Source organism: Pieris brassicae, chromosome 3 (assembly GCF_905147105.1).
Source record: "Pieris brassicae chromosome 3, ilPieBrab1.1, whole genome shotgun sequence".
Classification (NCBI taxonomy): Eukaryota; Metazoa; Arthropoda; class Insecta; order Lepidoptera; family Pieridae; genus Pieris; species Pieris brassicae.
Genome location: NC_059667.1, coordinates 5496296 through 5512124, shown reverse-complemented (window position 1 = coordinate 5512124; position 15829 = coordinate 5496296). Strand labels below are relative to the sequence as shown.

At 34.8% G+C, this 15829-nt stretch overlaps 2 protein-coding genes across 2 annotated transcripts; one reads left to right on the top strand and one right to left on the bottom strand.

Moving 5' to 3' along the window:
• Positions 1–404: 404 nt before the first annotated feature.
• On the bottom strand, positions 405–6230 carry LOC123707543 (WD repeat-containing protein 5). The gene is made up of 8 exons (XM_045657665.1): positions 5872–6230; positions 5660–5756; positions 4822–4967; positions 4304–4448; positions 3733–3835; positions 2444–2675; positions 1297–1487; positions 405–690 (listed from the first exon to the last, which is right to left on the bottom strand). Exons 1-7 carry the CDS (start codon positions 5998–6000, stop codon positions 1299–1301), a joined length of 1041 nt encoding a protein of 346 aa, XP_045513621.1. The 5' UTR covers positions 6001–6230; the 3' UTR covers positions 405–690; positions 1297–1298.
• A 300-nt stretch (positions 6231–6530) lies between these two features.
• Positions 6531–15439, top strand: LOC123707227 (phosphoglycerate kinase). The gene is made up of 10 exons (XM_045657096.1): positions 6531–6703; positions 6779–6982; positions 7076–7302; positions 7406–7523; positions 7860–7998; positions 8389–8523; positions 8834–8955; positions 11536–11636; positions 13275–13373; positions 15077–15439. Exons 1-10 carry the CDS (start codon positions 6642–6644, stop codon positions 15115–15117), a joined length of 1248 nt encoding a protein of 415 aa, XP_045513052.1. The 5' UTR covers positions 6531–6641; the 3' UTR covers positions 15118–15439.
• The last annotated feature ends 390 nt before the right edge of the window (positions 15440–15829 follow it).

Here is a 15829-nt window from a genome sequence, read left to right as displayed (position 1 = left end):
CTAATTCGTAACTTCGGTTACAGTGTCAATTCGATTGAGGTGAAAATGTAATGAGAGCAGACCCGCCCGGCGTTTTGCCTACTATTGTGGGCATATTTTCCTTCTTTTCGCCACAAAAAATATTAAAATCCCTTTAAATTTATGAAGAAAACGAAATAAAACTACATTTCAGATAGTATATTATCCGGAAAAATAAAGATGTCAACTTTTAGTTACATTAACAAGTCCTCCGCCGCAAATATAAGGTATATATATATACACACATTTTTTTTCTGGCCGAGCTACGGTCGCCAAAACAGCCCGAGCTGAGCTGTAAAGGGCCTTGAGGCCAACAGCGAGATGCCATAAAAAAAAACCTAATTTTATAAGGTGGGTTCAATTCAGGGGTAAATAAGACGCACAAAGAACTACTATACTTTTAATTGCATCCAACAAGTTAAATTTTAAGCTGATCCTTAACATCTCAATACTTATTCGTAAATAGCTAAATATCTCTTTCACTTGTATGTCAAGTACAAAAATATGTAAACAAATGAAAACTCACACTCGTGATTGACTTAGCATAAATGAAACATGTCCGATTGTCCGTAGTTTCGTAATTTGAACTTATTCAATAAACTATTCACAAGCCAAAGGGCCTGGCTCACAATATGAAGCCACAATATGCAGGTCACTTGTAAATCACACTTTCTGAAAAGAAATAAAGTTTAACTAAACATCTGCTCTACCAATCAGGGATATCTTATTAATAAACCTTTCAATGTAAAAAATCTTTGCCTTGGGAATCAAAATAGGTTAAAACGAAAAAAATTATTCGATTGCAATACAGCCAAATTCATTTAAATAATTCATTAAATATAACAAATAACTGATTAAGAACATAGATATTTATATAATATTAAACCCTAATTGAATAGAAACTAAAATTCTTTCCGTTTCTATATTGTAAACACAATTAGCACAGTCCAGCCCCAGAATGTTCCTATTTATTTCAACTACAAGTAGATGTATATTATGTCATCTAACGCCTTACATTTTCATATTTCACCACTAGGTGTCGCTCTTCAAACAAGAAAGTATTTTCACATTCTAAATTTAAAAATCTTTAATTATCTCCGGTACATATCTACATGACGCTCTTTCTACCCAAGATCTGTATTAGTACAACTCACCACTAGGTGTCGCTCTTCAAACAAGAAAGTATTTTCACATTCTAAATTTAAAAATCTTAAATTATCTCCGGTACATATCTACATGACGCTCTTTGTACCCAAGAGCTTTATTAGTACAACTCACCACTAGGTGTCGCTCTTCCAAAGCTTGATCGTCTTGTCGTTTTCAAGTGCGGCAGAGGCGATAATATTCTCAGTGGGATGGCAAGCCGTGCACAGCACCGTGTCTGTATGCCCCGATAGTCGCTGAACAATCTCCTTTGACTGCAGATTCCATATGTATACCAGATTGTCCTCCGAGCCTGAGACTATCCACTGTAATAAACATGAAATTAATTAATCTTTATAATCGACACAGTATGGCGACAAGAAAGCATAAATGCCATCAGCAAACGTTGATTTAGAACTGGATATATTTGTGACAGGTTTGGAATGACTGAGAGAAAAATGTTAGTAATTTTTAAGTAGTAATAAAATTTGTAAGTTAGTTAGTATAATTATAATAGAAATATTCAAAGCATGGTAGCAGATAAGGCAGATTGTTCATTCAGGAACTTATTAAGAAAACATAAGGTTTTATTTTAATTATTTATATCAGAATGTCTATAATAAATACTATATTATTACAGACGAAGTTAGAACATTTCCATAGCATAGCTTTTTAGTGGAATTTACATATAATATAATTTGAGTTGTGGTGTCTTAATATTTGATATAAATAAATACTAAAATTAATTTAGAATTCTCAGATTTGGAAATATTATTTGGAAAATCTTATATGCTCAATTGAACATTGACATTTCTCAACAACAACCCCATTTTCTGCTACACTTCATTTCTGTTATTTTTTTTATATATAAGGGACAGTATAATGTTGTAATGATTAGTATTATCTTAAATTATGTTAATATAAATGAACACCTAGACTTATTTGACTAATTATATCAATTGCTTATTTATGTGTAAAAATTTGTTCAATTAAATTCGATTTTACAAAAAATATATTCCTTTAATTTTTATTTATTACTACTGAATTCAACTTATTTTCATAACTTTTTGATGAGGGTAATTTTCTATGTGAGGATTCCATTTCCTTAGAAGTGATGTTATTTTATTGTGGGCAGGGAACAAGGTATACCTTAATCTTTTGATGGAAATTACAAGAATTAAATCTAGCAAATCAAATGTAACATATATACAAAAATCTATTAGAAACATCTCCAAATAGTCATATTAAACTGAATGGTCTTTCACTATCGAAAATTACATACCTTTCCGCCAGTAACGCTAAAGTTTGCAAAAATACAATATTTCTCATTTTTGTGTCCAGTGTAGGTCTTGAGGCACTTGCCCCGACTGTAGTCCCATAGTTTCAATGTGTTGTCCAAGGTCGCCGCTAGAATGTACTTGCCGTTAGGTGAAAACTTGACAAAAGACACTGGCGGGTTGTCATCATCTATGAGCGTTTTAAGGCACTGTCCGGAGGCTGTATCCCAAATTCGGCTGTGAAATTTTATTACAATGAATATTGAAATATCATACATATAAAACCCTCTAGTTTGATCAGTGTCCATTGAAAATGAGACACACATCATCAAATAAGAAGTAGAAGTCATATCATAAACATATATGGATATTAAACATGCGTGATTGTTATATTTGTAAGTTTTGTTAGATACCTCAGATACTCCAGAAGTAACATGGAATAATACTATCTAGTTTGTTTATGTGTTTGTCTACTTTAATTCAGATGTTTTATAATAACAGAAACATATTATATATTAATATATACAGATTAGCTCATACATGTACATAGATGAAAGATGTTTTAATTATTCATTCGTCATTCAGTACGCAAACAATAATTGAGCAAATTTCAAACAAAATTTAAGTTTACTATTAACACTCAAATAGGACACTGTTACCATATATGAATTCACATAGTTAGTATATATATGTCGTGGTCTCTTGGGATCGAAATTCTGGAAAATAATTTCAAAACTCACTCGCATCAGACGAGTTACGTAAAAAAGTCGATATATTTGAAAATATAAGTTTTATGAGATATGTATTTTGCAAATTTGTTAGTAATTGTAGAATATTACGCATTACCGCTGCTGACTCATCTTGCGACTTCTTGTCGTAAATTATTTTTAGGTCGTTAGCCTTGAAACACATGGGTTTTAGACGAGGTTTTAAAGAAATTTTACTTAGCAATAAGACTATTGAGACTAGGCGTAAGTAACTCTTTGACTTATGATACGCAATTTTATACAATTGCCAGTTGTACCACACGATAACGCAAAAATTATATGTTAGGCACAAATTTAAAGGCAAACTAACGCGAGTCACTAAAAGGCCTGACCCAATAAAAATATTACATGAACAAAGATGAAACAAATCTTTATTTATTTATTATATATCTATTTTATTTTGTTATTAAACTTTTTACAAAAACCTGTAACTATAATTTCCAAGAAAAGTAATTATATATATTTGCACGTATCGTAAATATACGAGCGGAACCAATTTTTTATAAAATTATATGACTACTACTTACCATAGACCATCATAACTGGAAGATACAATAAGACTTCCATCTCTGTTGAAATGCACTGCAGACACTGGATCTGAATGTGCTGGTAGTGTTTTTAAACATTTTCCTGTTATAAAAAAAATCTTATTAGTACTTTTGAACTTTATTTACTATGCTTATTTATTTCATTTCTATGACTGATTTAAAATTCAAATGTGACATTACCTGTTTCACATTTATATTAATCTCTCCTTTCAGTAATTTTAAACACTTTTTATTTAACTTCTATTTTGTTTGTTTAGATAAGCTATGCAAACAGAATTAAAAAGTTAATGTCACTTATACAGTACTTAAAAAATGTTATGCCTATACATTTGTATGATACAATGTTATAATTCAATATTTACATTTTATTATAAGAATTTCTAGCTTGAGAGTTAAGAATAGAAGCACTATTTGTTGAGCGACAAATTGAAAAGAAATGAAAGAAACTTCAAAAATAATGTTAGTCACCATCCAAAAAAACCATCAACTAGATATAGATGTAAGTTACTGGTCTTTAAACGGAACATACCAATAATATTTAAAACAGTACCTGTTCTGACATCCCATATCCGAACACTCTCGTCAAAACTACCAGAGACAATAAGATTACTTTGTGGATTGAAATTGCAACAGAAAACATAATTGCTGTGGCCTTTAAGCGTCTTTAGACATTTTCCCGAACTTAACTCCCAAACCTGTAAAACATTACATTACAATAAATTTCATATAAACTAATGATATTAATACGAGTATTGAAAGCTATTTAAAAAGTCGCCTTCTAATGTTAATAAAGTTTAGTAAACATTCTTATCGAAAAAAGGGTGATAATGATGCTTATCTTAATTGATAAAAGAGGTCAAGAACCGTGAGAACCCTTTTTAAACTTACATTCTTATCTAAAAGTATTTCATAAATATACTAAAATTTATTAAGGCAACAACTTTTATCCATATCTAACAAAGACTTTTCCAATCAAGACTGTTTACAATAAGAGGTGTAATAAATAACATAGTTATGACCAAAATATTAACTTATTAGTAATATATTATTATGTAAATGTATTCCCACCTTAAGGGTTTTGTCATCACTAGCACTAACAATTAGCCTGCTATCTGAAGACCAGGCCACATCACTGATGCCCATTTTATGTCCTGATATAGTCTTTTCAAATTTGCCATCATAAGCTCCCCACACCTTAATAAGTTTATCAGCAGCTGAAAATTATATTTTATTTATTTATCATTAGTGTTAAACTCTCGTCAATATAAAGCCGGAGAGGAAAAAATATACAAATATCTTAAAATATTTTTGAACTGAACTAAAATTCAATTCCTAATGATGGAATTAATAAGGTAACAGAAGAATCTCTGTACCTTATTAATTCCATCCTATCCATAATTCCATCCATCACATAATTTTTAAATCCATCTTAATGAATAAAATTATAAAAAAAATATATGAAAGTTGTTTATCTAAATAACTTTAAAGTTGACAAAAGATATGTAGAAGTCAGGTAAAAAAATAATGTAATATAAACTGTGTCTATTAGAAACCTTGAGTCATTGCACAACTTATATAGTTGCTTTAAATATTAGTTGAGATAAGTAGGTAAGGGTAATTCAACAATCAAGTATCACCTGTATGTAGTAACTTAGTTTTGAATTTAAAACGAAACAATTTCATGTATCAATAATTTACATTCACAATAAAAAAGTGTGATTAAAATATAAGTTTTATCAAGGACTTTTTTTGTAAGATTAGCCACTTAGCTCAAAATAATAAGTGGATTAAACAATTTAACAAACTATTTGGATATTACAAAGTAGGTCGCTTAGATTGTGAAACCTGACCTACACTTTAATTTAGACAACTTATCAATGATAAAAAAATACGGAAACGAACTTACAAGAGCTAGCAAGCCATTCTCCATTTGGACTAAATTTAACAGATGATACAGCCTTAGTATGGCCCGCAAGCGTAAATTTGAGCGTATAATTCGGCTTCTGCAAACAATTATAAAAAATTAGCGCGAAATCGCACGTGTTCGGCTCTATAGTTACATAAACATGTGCGAGCCGCAAATATAACAATTTATGCTGCAATATTTAGCAATCTTACCGCCACCGATGACTTGTTTGACTGTGAGGAACTCTGTGATAACGAATTTGGGCCGGACAAATTTGTTGAAGGCCCACCGTGTGTTTGATGAGCGGCAGTATGGCCTGGCCCGGGCCCTAGCGGCACCATGTTTCAACTTTCGACGCACTTATCCTTAGTATATTCGTCACCCACTACAATCACTTATACACAATGAGTTATAATTTAAATTTGTCTCACTAGCACACACAGAACAAAACCTATCATGAACGCGAAAAGTTCCATAAATTTTAACGTAGATTTTCAAAGAACATTCTTCCGAGCGTCTCAATGCGTTCATTTCGCGAAGAACGAACAATGCTGGCAACCGTAACGAACAAATTTCCCTCCCGCATTTCACCCGCGCGCCTCTAGCGGGCCACGATTTTATCTTACCAACGTTGCCAAAGATTATCTTTTTTTTATTCAGGGCAGTCAAACAATTTAAAACCAGAAAATATAATTGTCTATGAAATAAATTGTAATATTTATTTAATGTGTTAAATTGATAACATTAATATTTAAATTATATTTACAATATTAATATTTACGTTTTTTTAATGAGTGTTTAAAGATTAAATTATATTATTATTAATATTTTTTATGTAGGGCAAACTTTCAATATTTGACCCTTATGACATTCGCCGATCTCAAGGTCGAATTCGACTTGAATTGGCGATAGCCTGAAATTTTACCGACAACTTAAATTTTTATTCTTAACTTATTGCCTATTGCCTTAAATTTCATTCAGTATGGCGCTAAATAAATTAAGCATAGATGCTGTTAACTTAAGTGGCAAGCGAGTTTTAATGAGGTAAGATACAGTCAGGATTTAATGCGTGCGGAAATTAGACAATAAAAATCCAATACAATAACAATATATTTACAGGGTTGACTTCAACGTTCCCCTCAAAGAAGGAGTAATCACCAACAACCAACGTATAGTAGCAGCGTTGGATTCTGTCAAATATGCTCTGGAAAAGGGAGCAAAGTCAGTCGTTTTAATGTCACATCTTGGTCGACCTGATGGTCAAGCAAACCCAAAATATACTCTTAAACCTGTAGCTGAAGAGTTGAAAAAGCTTTTAAACAGGTAGAATTCCTTAATTTATCATATGAGATATCTCATAAGCAGTATCTAATTACAAAATTGTGCTTTTCTATTATTATTAATTACTCTTTCTAGAGATATACAATTCCTCCCTGACTGTATTGGTGCTGAAGTAGAAGCTTCTTGTGCTGACCCACCAGTTGGCTCAGTAATATTACTAGAGAACCTGCGCTATCATATTGAGGAGGAAGGAAAAGGTGTAGATGCTAATGGGTCAAAAGTAAAAGCTGACCCAGAAAAAGTTAAGGCTTTTAGAGCGACCTTAAGGAAACTTGGAGATATTTACATAAATGATGCTTTTGGTAGGTATTAATAAAGTTTAAATTAAGCATCAGAAAGTAACAAATCTTGAATATCCTATCACATATGCAATATTAACCATTAACATTATATTACTTTGTACAGGTACTGCTCACAGGGCACATAGTTCAATGATGGGTGAGGGTTTTGACCAGAGAGCTAGTGGCTTCTTATTAAAGAAAGAATTACAATATTTTGCTAAAGCATTACATGAACCAGAAAGGTACAATTTATTTAATAACTAAAAACTTAAAAGATATTAGGGCAATGTAATTTTATACAAAATTTGCTATTCGTGAAATGGAGTAAAATGTTATATAAATGTTAATAACTTAAACTCTCTCCTTTTATCTCAAACTTTAACTATGGAGGAAATAAATGAAAATTTAATGTTTATAAAACTTTATTCTCTTGAAAACTAGATATATATTTTTTAGAAGATATTTATTATTTATATATTTATTTTTTATATTTCATAATAATTGCATATTGCCATTGCACAGTTTTACTATTTTTTATTCAATAGTTATGTTTTGAATTATAACCTTATTTTTTGAAGACCCTTCTTGGCTATCCTTGGTGGTGCGAAGGTTGCTGACAAAATCCTGCTCATAGAGAACTTACTGGATAAAGTGAATGAAATGATTATTGGTGGAGGTATGGCTTATACTTTCTTGAAGGAAACAAAGGGAATGGCTGTAAGTATAATTTCATTTATATTGATGTTGTTTATTTAATTTTACACATAGCATTCAATAAGGATTTAAGTTTGCCCCATAGCCTGAATGGGCAGGTCACTCCCTAAACCTAATTTATGTGTGAAAATAATCTGTTTAAAAATTGTAAGAACAGAGGCTTGACACAAATGTCTTTAACATTATTTAAAAAAAATTTAACTCAAATTAAAAGATTTTTTTTACATGTGTATAAAAATAATATTAATTATTTCAAAAGTGTATATTTATTTGTAATGTAGTTGTTACTGTACATAATGATGGAACACTATCAATATTGCTAAAATTGAAGGCAATGCATTTATGTTATACTAAAAATGTTTCAAGTACATAAATAAATGCTATTCTTTTCAGATTGGCAACTCTTTATATGATGCGGAAGGAGCTAAAATTGTCACTAAATTATTGGAAAAGGCAGCTAAAAACAATGTTAAAATTCACCTTCCTGTTGATTTTGTAACTGCTGATAAGTTTGATGAAAATGCACAGGTATGATTCATACAATTATATATATTTTTTAATATAGAACAGGGGCCAAATGGGCAGAAGGCTCATGTGATGTTTAGCGATACCGCCGCCCATGGACACTCAATGCCAGAGGACTTGCAAGTGCGTTTCCGGCCTTTTATATAAATGTTTTTTTTTACTTAGTTATTTCTGTGTCTTAGAACATTATTTTTCAATTCTTGAGGTACATGGTCAAGGTAAAAAAAATATCTAAAAATTTATAATTGTAAGTCCAAAATTAATTATTTTTATTTATATTTTATAGATGTTTTAAAAATATGCTTATATTTAGGTTGGTGCTGCAGACGTTGAGACTGGTATACCAGAAGGCTGGATGGGTCTTGATGTAGGCCCTAAATCAAGGGAACTCTTTGCTGACCCTATTGCAAGAGCTAAAGTTATTGTATGGAATGGGTAAGATTTTAAAGCTAAGATTATAAATACCGTTTTTATATAAATGCAATAAATATAAGTAATGTAGAAAACATAATTACATGCTGCTATGGCATTAGAATCTTAGTATATCCCAGATATCTATATAGATAACTATATAGTTATATAGGTTCATACAGAGGTATGTATGGACCTATATACATGTGAAACAACAGTTTTGCTTTTGAATTTGTTATTATTAAATTGTGATAAACATACAATAATTCTTTGCGTCCTACCCTTGGGGGCCTATGTGCTTTTCGTCGGAAGCTCCAGATTCCGTCGCTGCCTCTGTCGCCGAAGTGGTTCTGCAGGGCATGGAACTCTTTATTCCATTTTCTGCGGTGCCGATCGGTGGCAAGTCACAGCCCTGGTTTAAGCGTTCTTGCAAGGCAGCATCGCGTCGAAAGCGAGAATGCTTTAATGCATGGGCGGAAGCGGCAATATCTCGTTTGCTAATACCAGCGAACATAAAAAAGCATATAACTCAGCCTCCAGGTCCTTCAAACGGGAAATCGCTAAGGCAAAGTCAGAGCACATCGCCAGATTTGGCGAGAGATTGGCCCAACTCCCTTCGGGGACTCGAGCCTTCTGGTCTCTCGCCAAAGCTGTACAAGGGAATTTTTGTCAGCCATCCATTCCACCGCTGCACGGGGAGGATGACTCGCCCACACTGCGAAGGAGAAGGCCGACCTCTTGGGCTGTCTCTTCGCGTCCAACTCGACTTTGGATGACCGAGGGGGATCACCACCGACGATTTCGCGGTGTGATTATTCAATGCCGGAAATCACATTCCGGCAACGTGCTGTTCGCAAGGCACTATCTTCCTTGGACATTCATAAGTCGAGCGGGCCGGATGGTATCCCTGCAATTGTGCTGCGTACTTGTGCTCCTGAGTTGGCTCCGGTCCTGACGCGCCTATTCCGGTACCTGTACTCGCTCGGCACTGTCCCGAAGTGCTGGAAGACCGCTTCGATACATCCGATCCCTAAAAAGGCGATCGCTCTGATCCGTCCAACTATCGTCCAATAGCTATAACCCCCTTGTTCTCCAAAATAATGGAATCCATTATTAATGGCCAGCTCTTGAGGTATCTAGAGGGCCACCAGCTAATTAGCGATTATCAGTACGGCTTTCGTCGTGGTCGTTCGGCTGGTGACCTTCTAATATACCTTACACATAGATGGGCAGAGGCAATTGAGTCCAAGGGGGAGGCGCTAGCGGTTAGTTTGGACATAGCGAAAGCCTTCGATCGGGTGTGGCACAGAGCACTGCTCTCGAAGCTTCCAGCCTACGAGGCTTCCCGAATCTTCCAGAGGCTTCCCGAGAAATTATGCGACTGGATCTCCAGCTTTCTGGCCGATCGGAGCATCAAGGTCGTGGTCGACGGAGCATGTTCCGACCTTAAACCCGTGAATGCTGGGGTCCCACAAGCCTGTGTTCTATCCCCGACCCTGTTTCTTCTGCATATCAATGACATGTTGCAACTTAGCAACATTCATTGCTATGCGGACGACAGCACTGGGGATACTTTTTACACTGGCCGGGCAGGTATTTCTCGGGCAGTTGTCGATGAGTACCGGAACAGACTTGTGTCTGAAGTCGAAACTCTACTACGTGGAGTCTCGGACTGGGGTAGACTAAACCTAGTCCAATTTAACCCCAAGAAGACACAAGTTTGCGCGTTTTCCGCGAAAAAAATACCCTTTGTCGCTACTCCTCTTTTCGAAAACACTCTTCTTGAAGCCACAGCCAGCATCGGAATACTTGGCGTTGACATATCGAACGACGTTCAGTTTCGCGGTCATTTGGAGGGAAAGGCTAAATTAGCCTCCAAAAAGCTTGGTGTGCTCAGCAAGGCGAGACGGTACTTCACTCCGGGCCACCGCTTGCAACTCTATAAAGCGCAAATACGGCCCCACATGGAATACTGTTCTCACCTCTGGGCGGGGGCTCCCCAGTACCAGCTCCTTCCACTTGAACGTATGCAACGAAGAGCGGTTCGAATCGTCGATGACCAATCCCTCTCCGAGCGGCTCGATCCTTTGGCGTTGCGAAGAGATGTGGGGTCACTCTGCATCTTCTACCGCATTTACCATGGAGAGTGTTCAGAGGAGTTGTTCGGATTAATACCTGCAGCTGAGTTTCATCATCAGACGTCGAGGCAGAATACAAAATTCCACCCGTATCACCTCGACGTCCGCCGTTCCACGACTGAGCGTTTTTCAAGGCAATTTTTGCCGCGCACCACCGCTATGTGGAACCAGCTGCCCACTGAAGTATTTCCGAACCAATTCGACTTAGGGTCCTTCAAGAAAAGAGCGTACAAATTCTTAAAAGGCCGGCAATGCACTCGCGAGCCCTCTGGCATTGAGAGTGTCCATGGGCGGCGGTATCACTTAACATCAGGTGAGCCTCCTGCCCGTTTGCCCCCTATTTTATATTAAAAAAAAAATTAAATAGTAAAGCCACAATGTTTCAAATCCATGATCCAAATCTAGATATATTTAAATGTGTACTAAAATATTATTAATATATATGTAATAATTATTAATTTTACAGACCAGCAGGTGTTTTCGAGTTTGAGAAATTTGCTGGAGGTACACGCGCTCTGATGGACGGCGTTGTGAAGGCCACCGCTGCTGGAGCTATTACTATCATTGGTAAATTATGTTATTTATTTATTTCCACATCATTATTCTACCTTAACAGTTACAACTAATTCGATAGGACGTCAAAATAATACCTACACCGATTATCCTAAAAAAAAAATTTTAAAAATTATATTTATGTCTTAATCTTATAACTAACAATATAGCGAGCAACTCTTGTGAACTCAGCCAGTGTACAATCATATAGGTCTACCTCGGTAGAAATTTTGTTAATTAATCGTATTGCTCGCGTGACGAGCTTGCTAACCAAGTTGGAATGTGCTCGCGGTACATACAAAAGTTTTGCCGGAAGACTCAGGTTTTCACTTGGTACCCGTAGACCCAGTTTCTCCATAATATCAAGATTATGAACCCGACCCGTAATTATCTTAAATAAGTACACTGACACAGCTAGCTATCTTCTGAGGCGTAGCTGGTCGTAACCAACCATACCCAGAACAAACAGGGTCTGGTACATAAGCGGATACAACGAATACACTCCGTACAGTCTCTTGTAGAGGCAGCTAGTGAATTTATTTTGTACTCGTTCTAACATGAGACTGTATCCTCATATGGGGCCCACACCATTGCGTTGTACTCCAAGTGACTTCTCACTAGCGCATTGTATAAAAATTTAATTGCACTGTTATTCGTGAAGCCACAAGCTATTCGTAATACGAACATCAGATTTATGTAAGCCTTTTTGCATATCTTATCTACATGGTGCGCAAAACCAAGATTCGCATTAAAATATACTCTCAGATCTTTGATCTCTGAGACTCTAGCCAACGTTAGCCCACTAATGGTATAATTCTATCGAGTGAACAAGCGTGCCCTCGAGAAAGATATGACTTTGCATTTCGCCAAATTAAACTCTAATCTATTTCTCCTGCTCCGGTTAACCACTCGATCAATGTCTTCCTGCAGCCATATACAGTCATCTATACTCTCTATGGGCATGTACAGTTTAAGATCATCAGCGAGAACAACCACTTTGCATTCTTGACAACTTTCGGAAGGTCATTCAGCATTATCAGAAATTCTAACGGTCCCAAATTACTGCCTTGTGTCACGCCTGATCTCGTAAAGTAAGCCTTTGACCTGTTGTTACTCGATGATTTGTATTTTGTCATCAGTTACATTTCACACCTACGTTTCACGTTAAATACAACATTTAGAGAATGCTTTGACTATTGTCTCGTTTATTAATATAATTAGGGATTAGTTAGATAAGCCCTATCTGTTTCCCATCAGGTATAACTAAAGAATGGCTGAGTGGTAACTTGTGTACGGGTTGCATTTATAACGTAAAAAATCTAAACCAAGCGCATCGTATATGTTTGTGGTCCTCCGACCCGGTTTTGAAACCGCGAACTGTCATTTGTTCAAATATTATTTTGTATACAGAAACAGGGGAGAACGGAACGATAGAGTGTGTCGCGTATCTGTGATTAGACTAAAGACGCTGTTAACCAATCAAAATAAAGCGCTTAGTATTTTAATTGCCAACTTAGGCGACGATCCGTTAACTGTCAAGAATGATAATATTTAAAAAAAATGTCTATTGTCTATGTCAGAAGCATTCATATATGCTCTTTAGCTGTATGTACAAAAATCTTTGCAAAACCATATCAGTATATTCTTTGCTAGGTGGAGGTGACACAGCAACTTGTTGCGCCAAGTGGGGAACGGAGGACAAAGTATCTCACGTGTCTACGGGTGGAGGCGCTTCTTTGGAGTTGCTCGAAGGTAAGGAACATTTCAATAAGTTTTTTAATTGAATAATGTCTATAGAAAGATATGTGTTTTTTACTCCAATTTTCAGATGTATGCCATGACTCATGATAACTCTCTGCTATAATATAAATAAATTAATCAAATATCGAAAGGAAATGATGGCACGTTATCAAGCGCCAATTAAATGGTTTAAGTACACCAAAGATGAGGTTTATATAGTGCGTACTGTAACAAAATCTATAAATTAAATTAATTTTGTACGACAATAAAATATACGACACTGTTTTCTACTATAGGTGTACAACAACCTAACAACAATTGACAGGCAACTAATTATTGATTTTATTATCTAATATTTTTTTTATGAAATGGGTTTAATATTGTGTCCATTTCGCAGCCAACTAGCTTAATTAGCCGTTCAATTAACAGCCTAGCCGTTTAATTAGCGGCCTGAGTGTAATTCAGCCATTTGATAAAACAGCTAGGCAAATGACTTTCATCGATGACGTTTAATTTGCCTAGCCTGTTGACTGTTAATTTAAATTTCATTTCACTTTCTGCCGCTCTCAAACTCGAAACGAAACTCTTCAAACTGTTAATATAGCGTTGGCAAACCACAACTTTGATGGTGTTTTCCAAAGTTCCATGAAAAACAACAAGAGTGTAGTGACAATGTGAATTTGACTTAAGCAATTTAATTTTAAAAGAAATATTTTTATGTCATATGTTTCATCTTTTTTATTTCTGCCAAATATAGACTGTGTCGTACGAATGGCCTAAGCCATCCATTATATTAAATGTTGTAACAAACGCTACGACTGAATATCTTTCAGGCCGTTAGTTAAACGGCTAGGCTGTTAATTTAACGGCTAATTTAGCTAGTTGGCTGCGACATCAATATCGCTTTTATCGTTGAATAAAGCGCGACATCGTATAGTCACATTAGTGTTATTTATTGATTATTTTTTCTCATATTTAATTTTCATATTGATGTTTCGTGTTGTAAGCGTAGCACGCCATACAATTCATTTTATAATATTAGCAAAGGAGCAACCTCCCTTTCACGACCTATTATGACATAATTATAGTAAAAATATTAATTAACGATTAAAGCGTAATAAGCTCCAAGTATAAGTTTTAAGAATGTCAAGAATTCTGCATTTTATAAATATAGTATATTTCTTAAACAGAAGTTGGGAGCCCTAACTAATATATATAACTCCAATGTACGTACTCATACCACGTAGAGCGATCGAAATAGTGCAGTTACGTCATGCGGATCTGCATAGCGTTAACTTCGCTATTGGTTTTCCATAAAACTTTTTTAATTAATATAATGAAATTTCAATAGCAAAAGTTTGCAACGTAATTCGGAAATACGAACTTATATACGGTAAACTTTTAATATAGTCACGCTATTTATTTGCTTTTCGAGCTTAAATTATCGACCTAAAGTTATCCATTATTATTTTTCCAGATTTTTCTGGTTTGGGTCGCAAGTTTTTCTGTGGCGTATTATTAGAAATTATCTCAATTTCAATTATTACCTTACCTCATCTCAGACATTTACCAGATACTGGGTACTAAATGAGATGTGCAAGAAGTTACTATGTATCTGCGTCAGACACATAACATTGATACGTTACTTTGTCTTACTACTTCTACTTCTACTATTGATCCTAGGTAACAGGTTTATAAGATATTCTTTGTTTCAGGCAAAGTTCTTCCAGGTGTTGCAGCTCTTACAGATGCCTAAGTCCTTAGAAGATCTTAACTGTACAATTGTATTCAACTGTCAAAAGTGTCACCAATTCACTACTCAAAAACTTCAATGTTACGGCTGTATAACACAGAAAAGAAATGTCGCTCTTACTAATAATGAAAACGGGATTTTTAGTAGAACTTCCCTTTCGCCCAGAGAGTTAATGTAGATAGTTAAAGGTTATTCAAATTATTTATAGAAAATTACGCGCTTAACGGCATATGAGATTAGAGCGCTGATGCGAATAATTAAATAATAATATAAGTGTGTCATGTGTTGTATATTTATTGTTATGAATAAATGTTGCTTAATCAATGTTTAATATTTTATTTTATAATTATATGAAATCTATTCGATCAGGTATTAGTTCTACATATAAAACAAAGTCGCGTCCCTTCGTGTGTGCGCTTATTTCTTTTAGCGACGCTGCGGGTTTTAATTTTCATCAACAGAGTTATTGAAGCTTTATTTAATAACGATGACTTCTTACCCGCATTTGAACGAAGTTGCACGAAGAAAGACTGGTATTAATTACAATTACTACATATTAACCACGAATCGTTTTTGATATCCGTTCTAAAGTAATCCAGTATCACACAAATTCTAAAACTGTAACTTGAAATATATATATACTTAATTACCTTCAAAACCAACCCAATGTTTGGAGAGGAAGGTTGGAAGATAGGAAGATATTTGTAAAAATCAT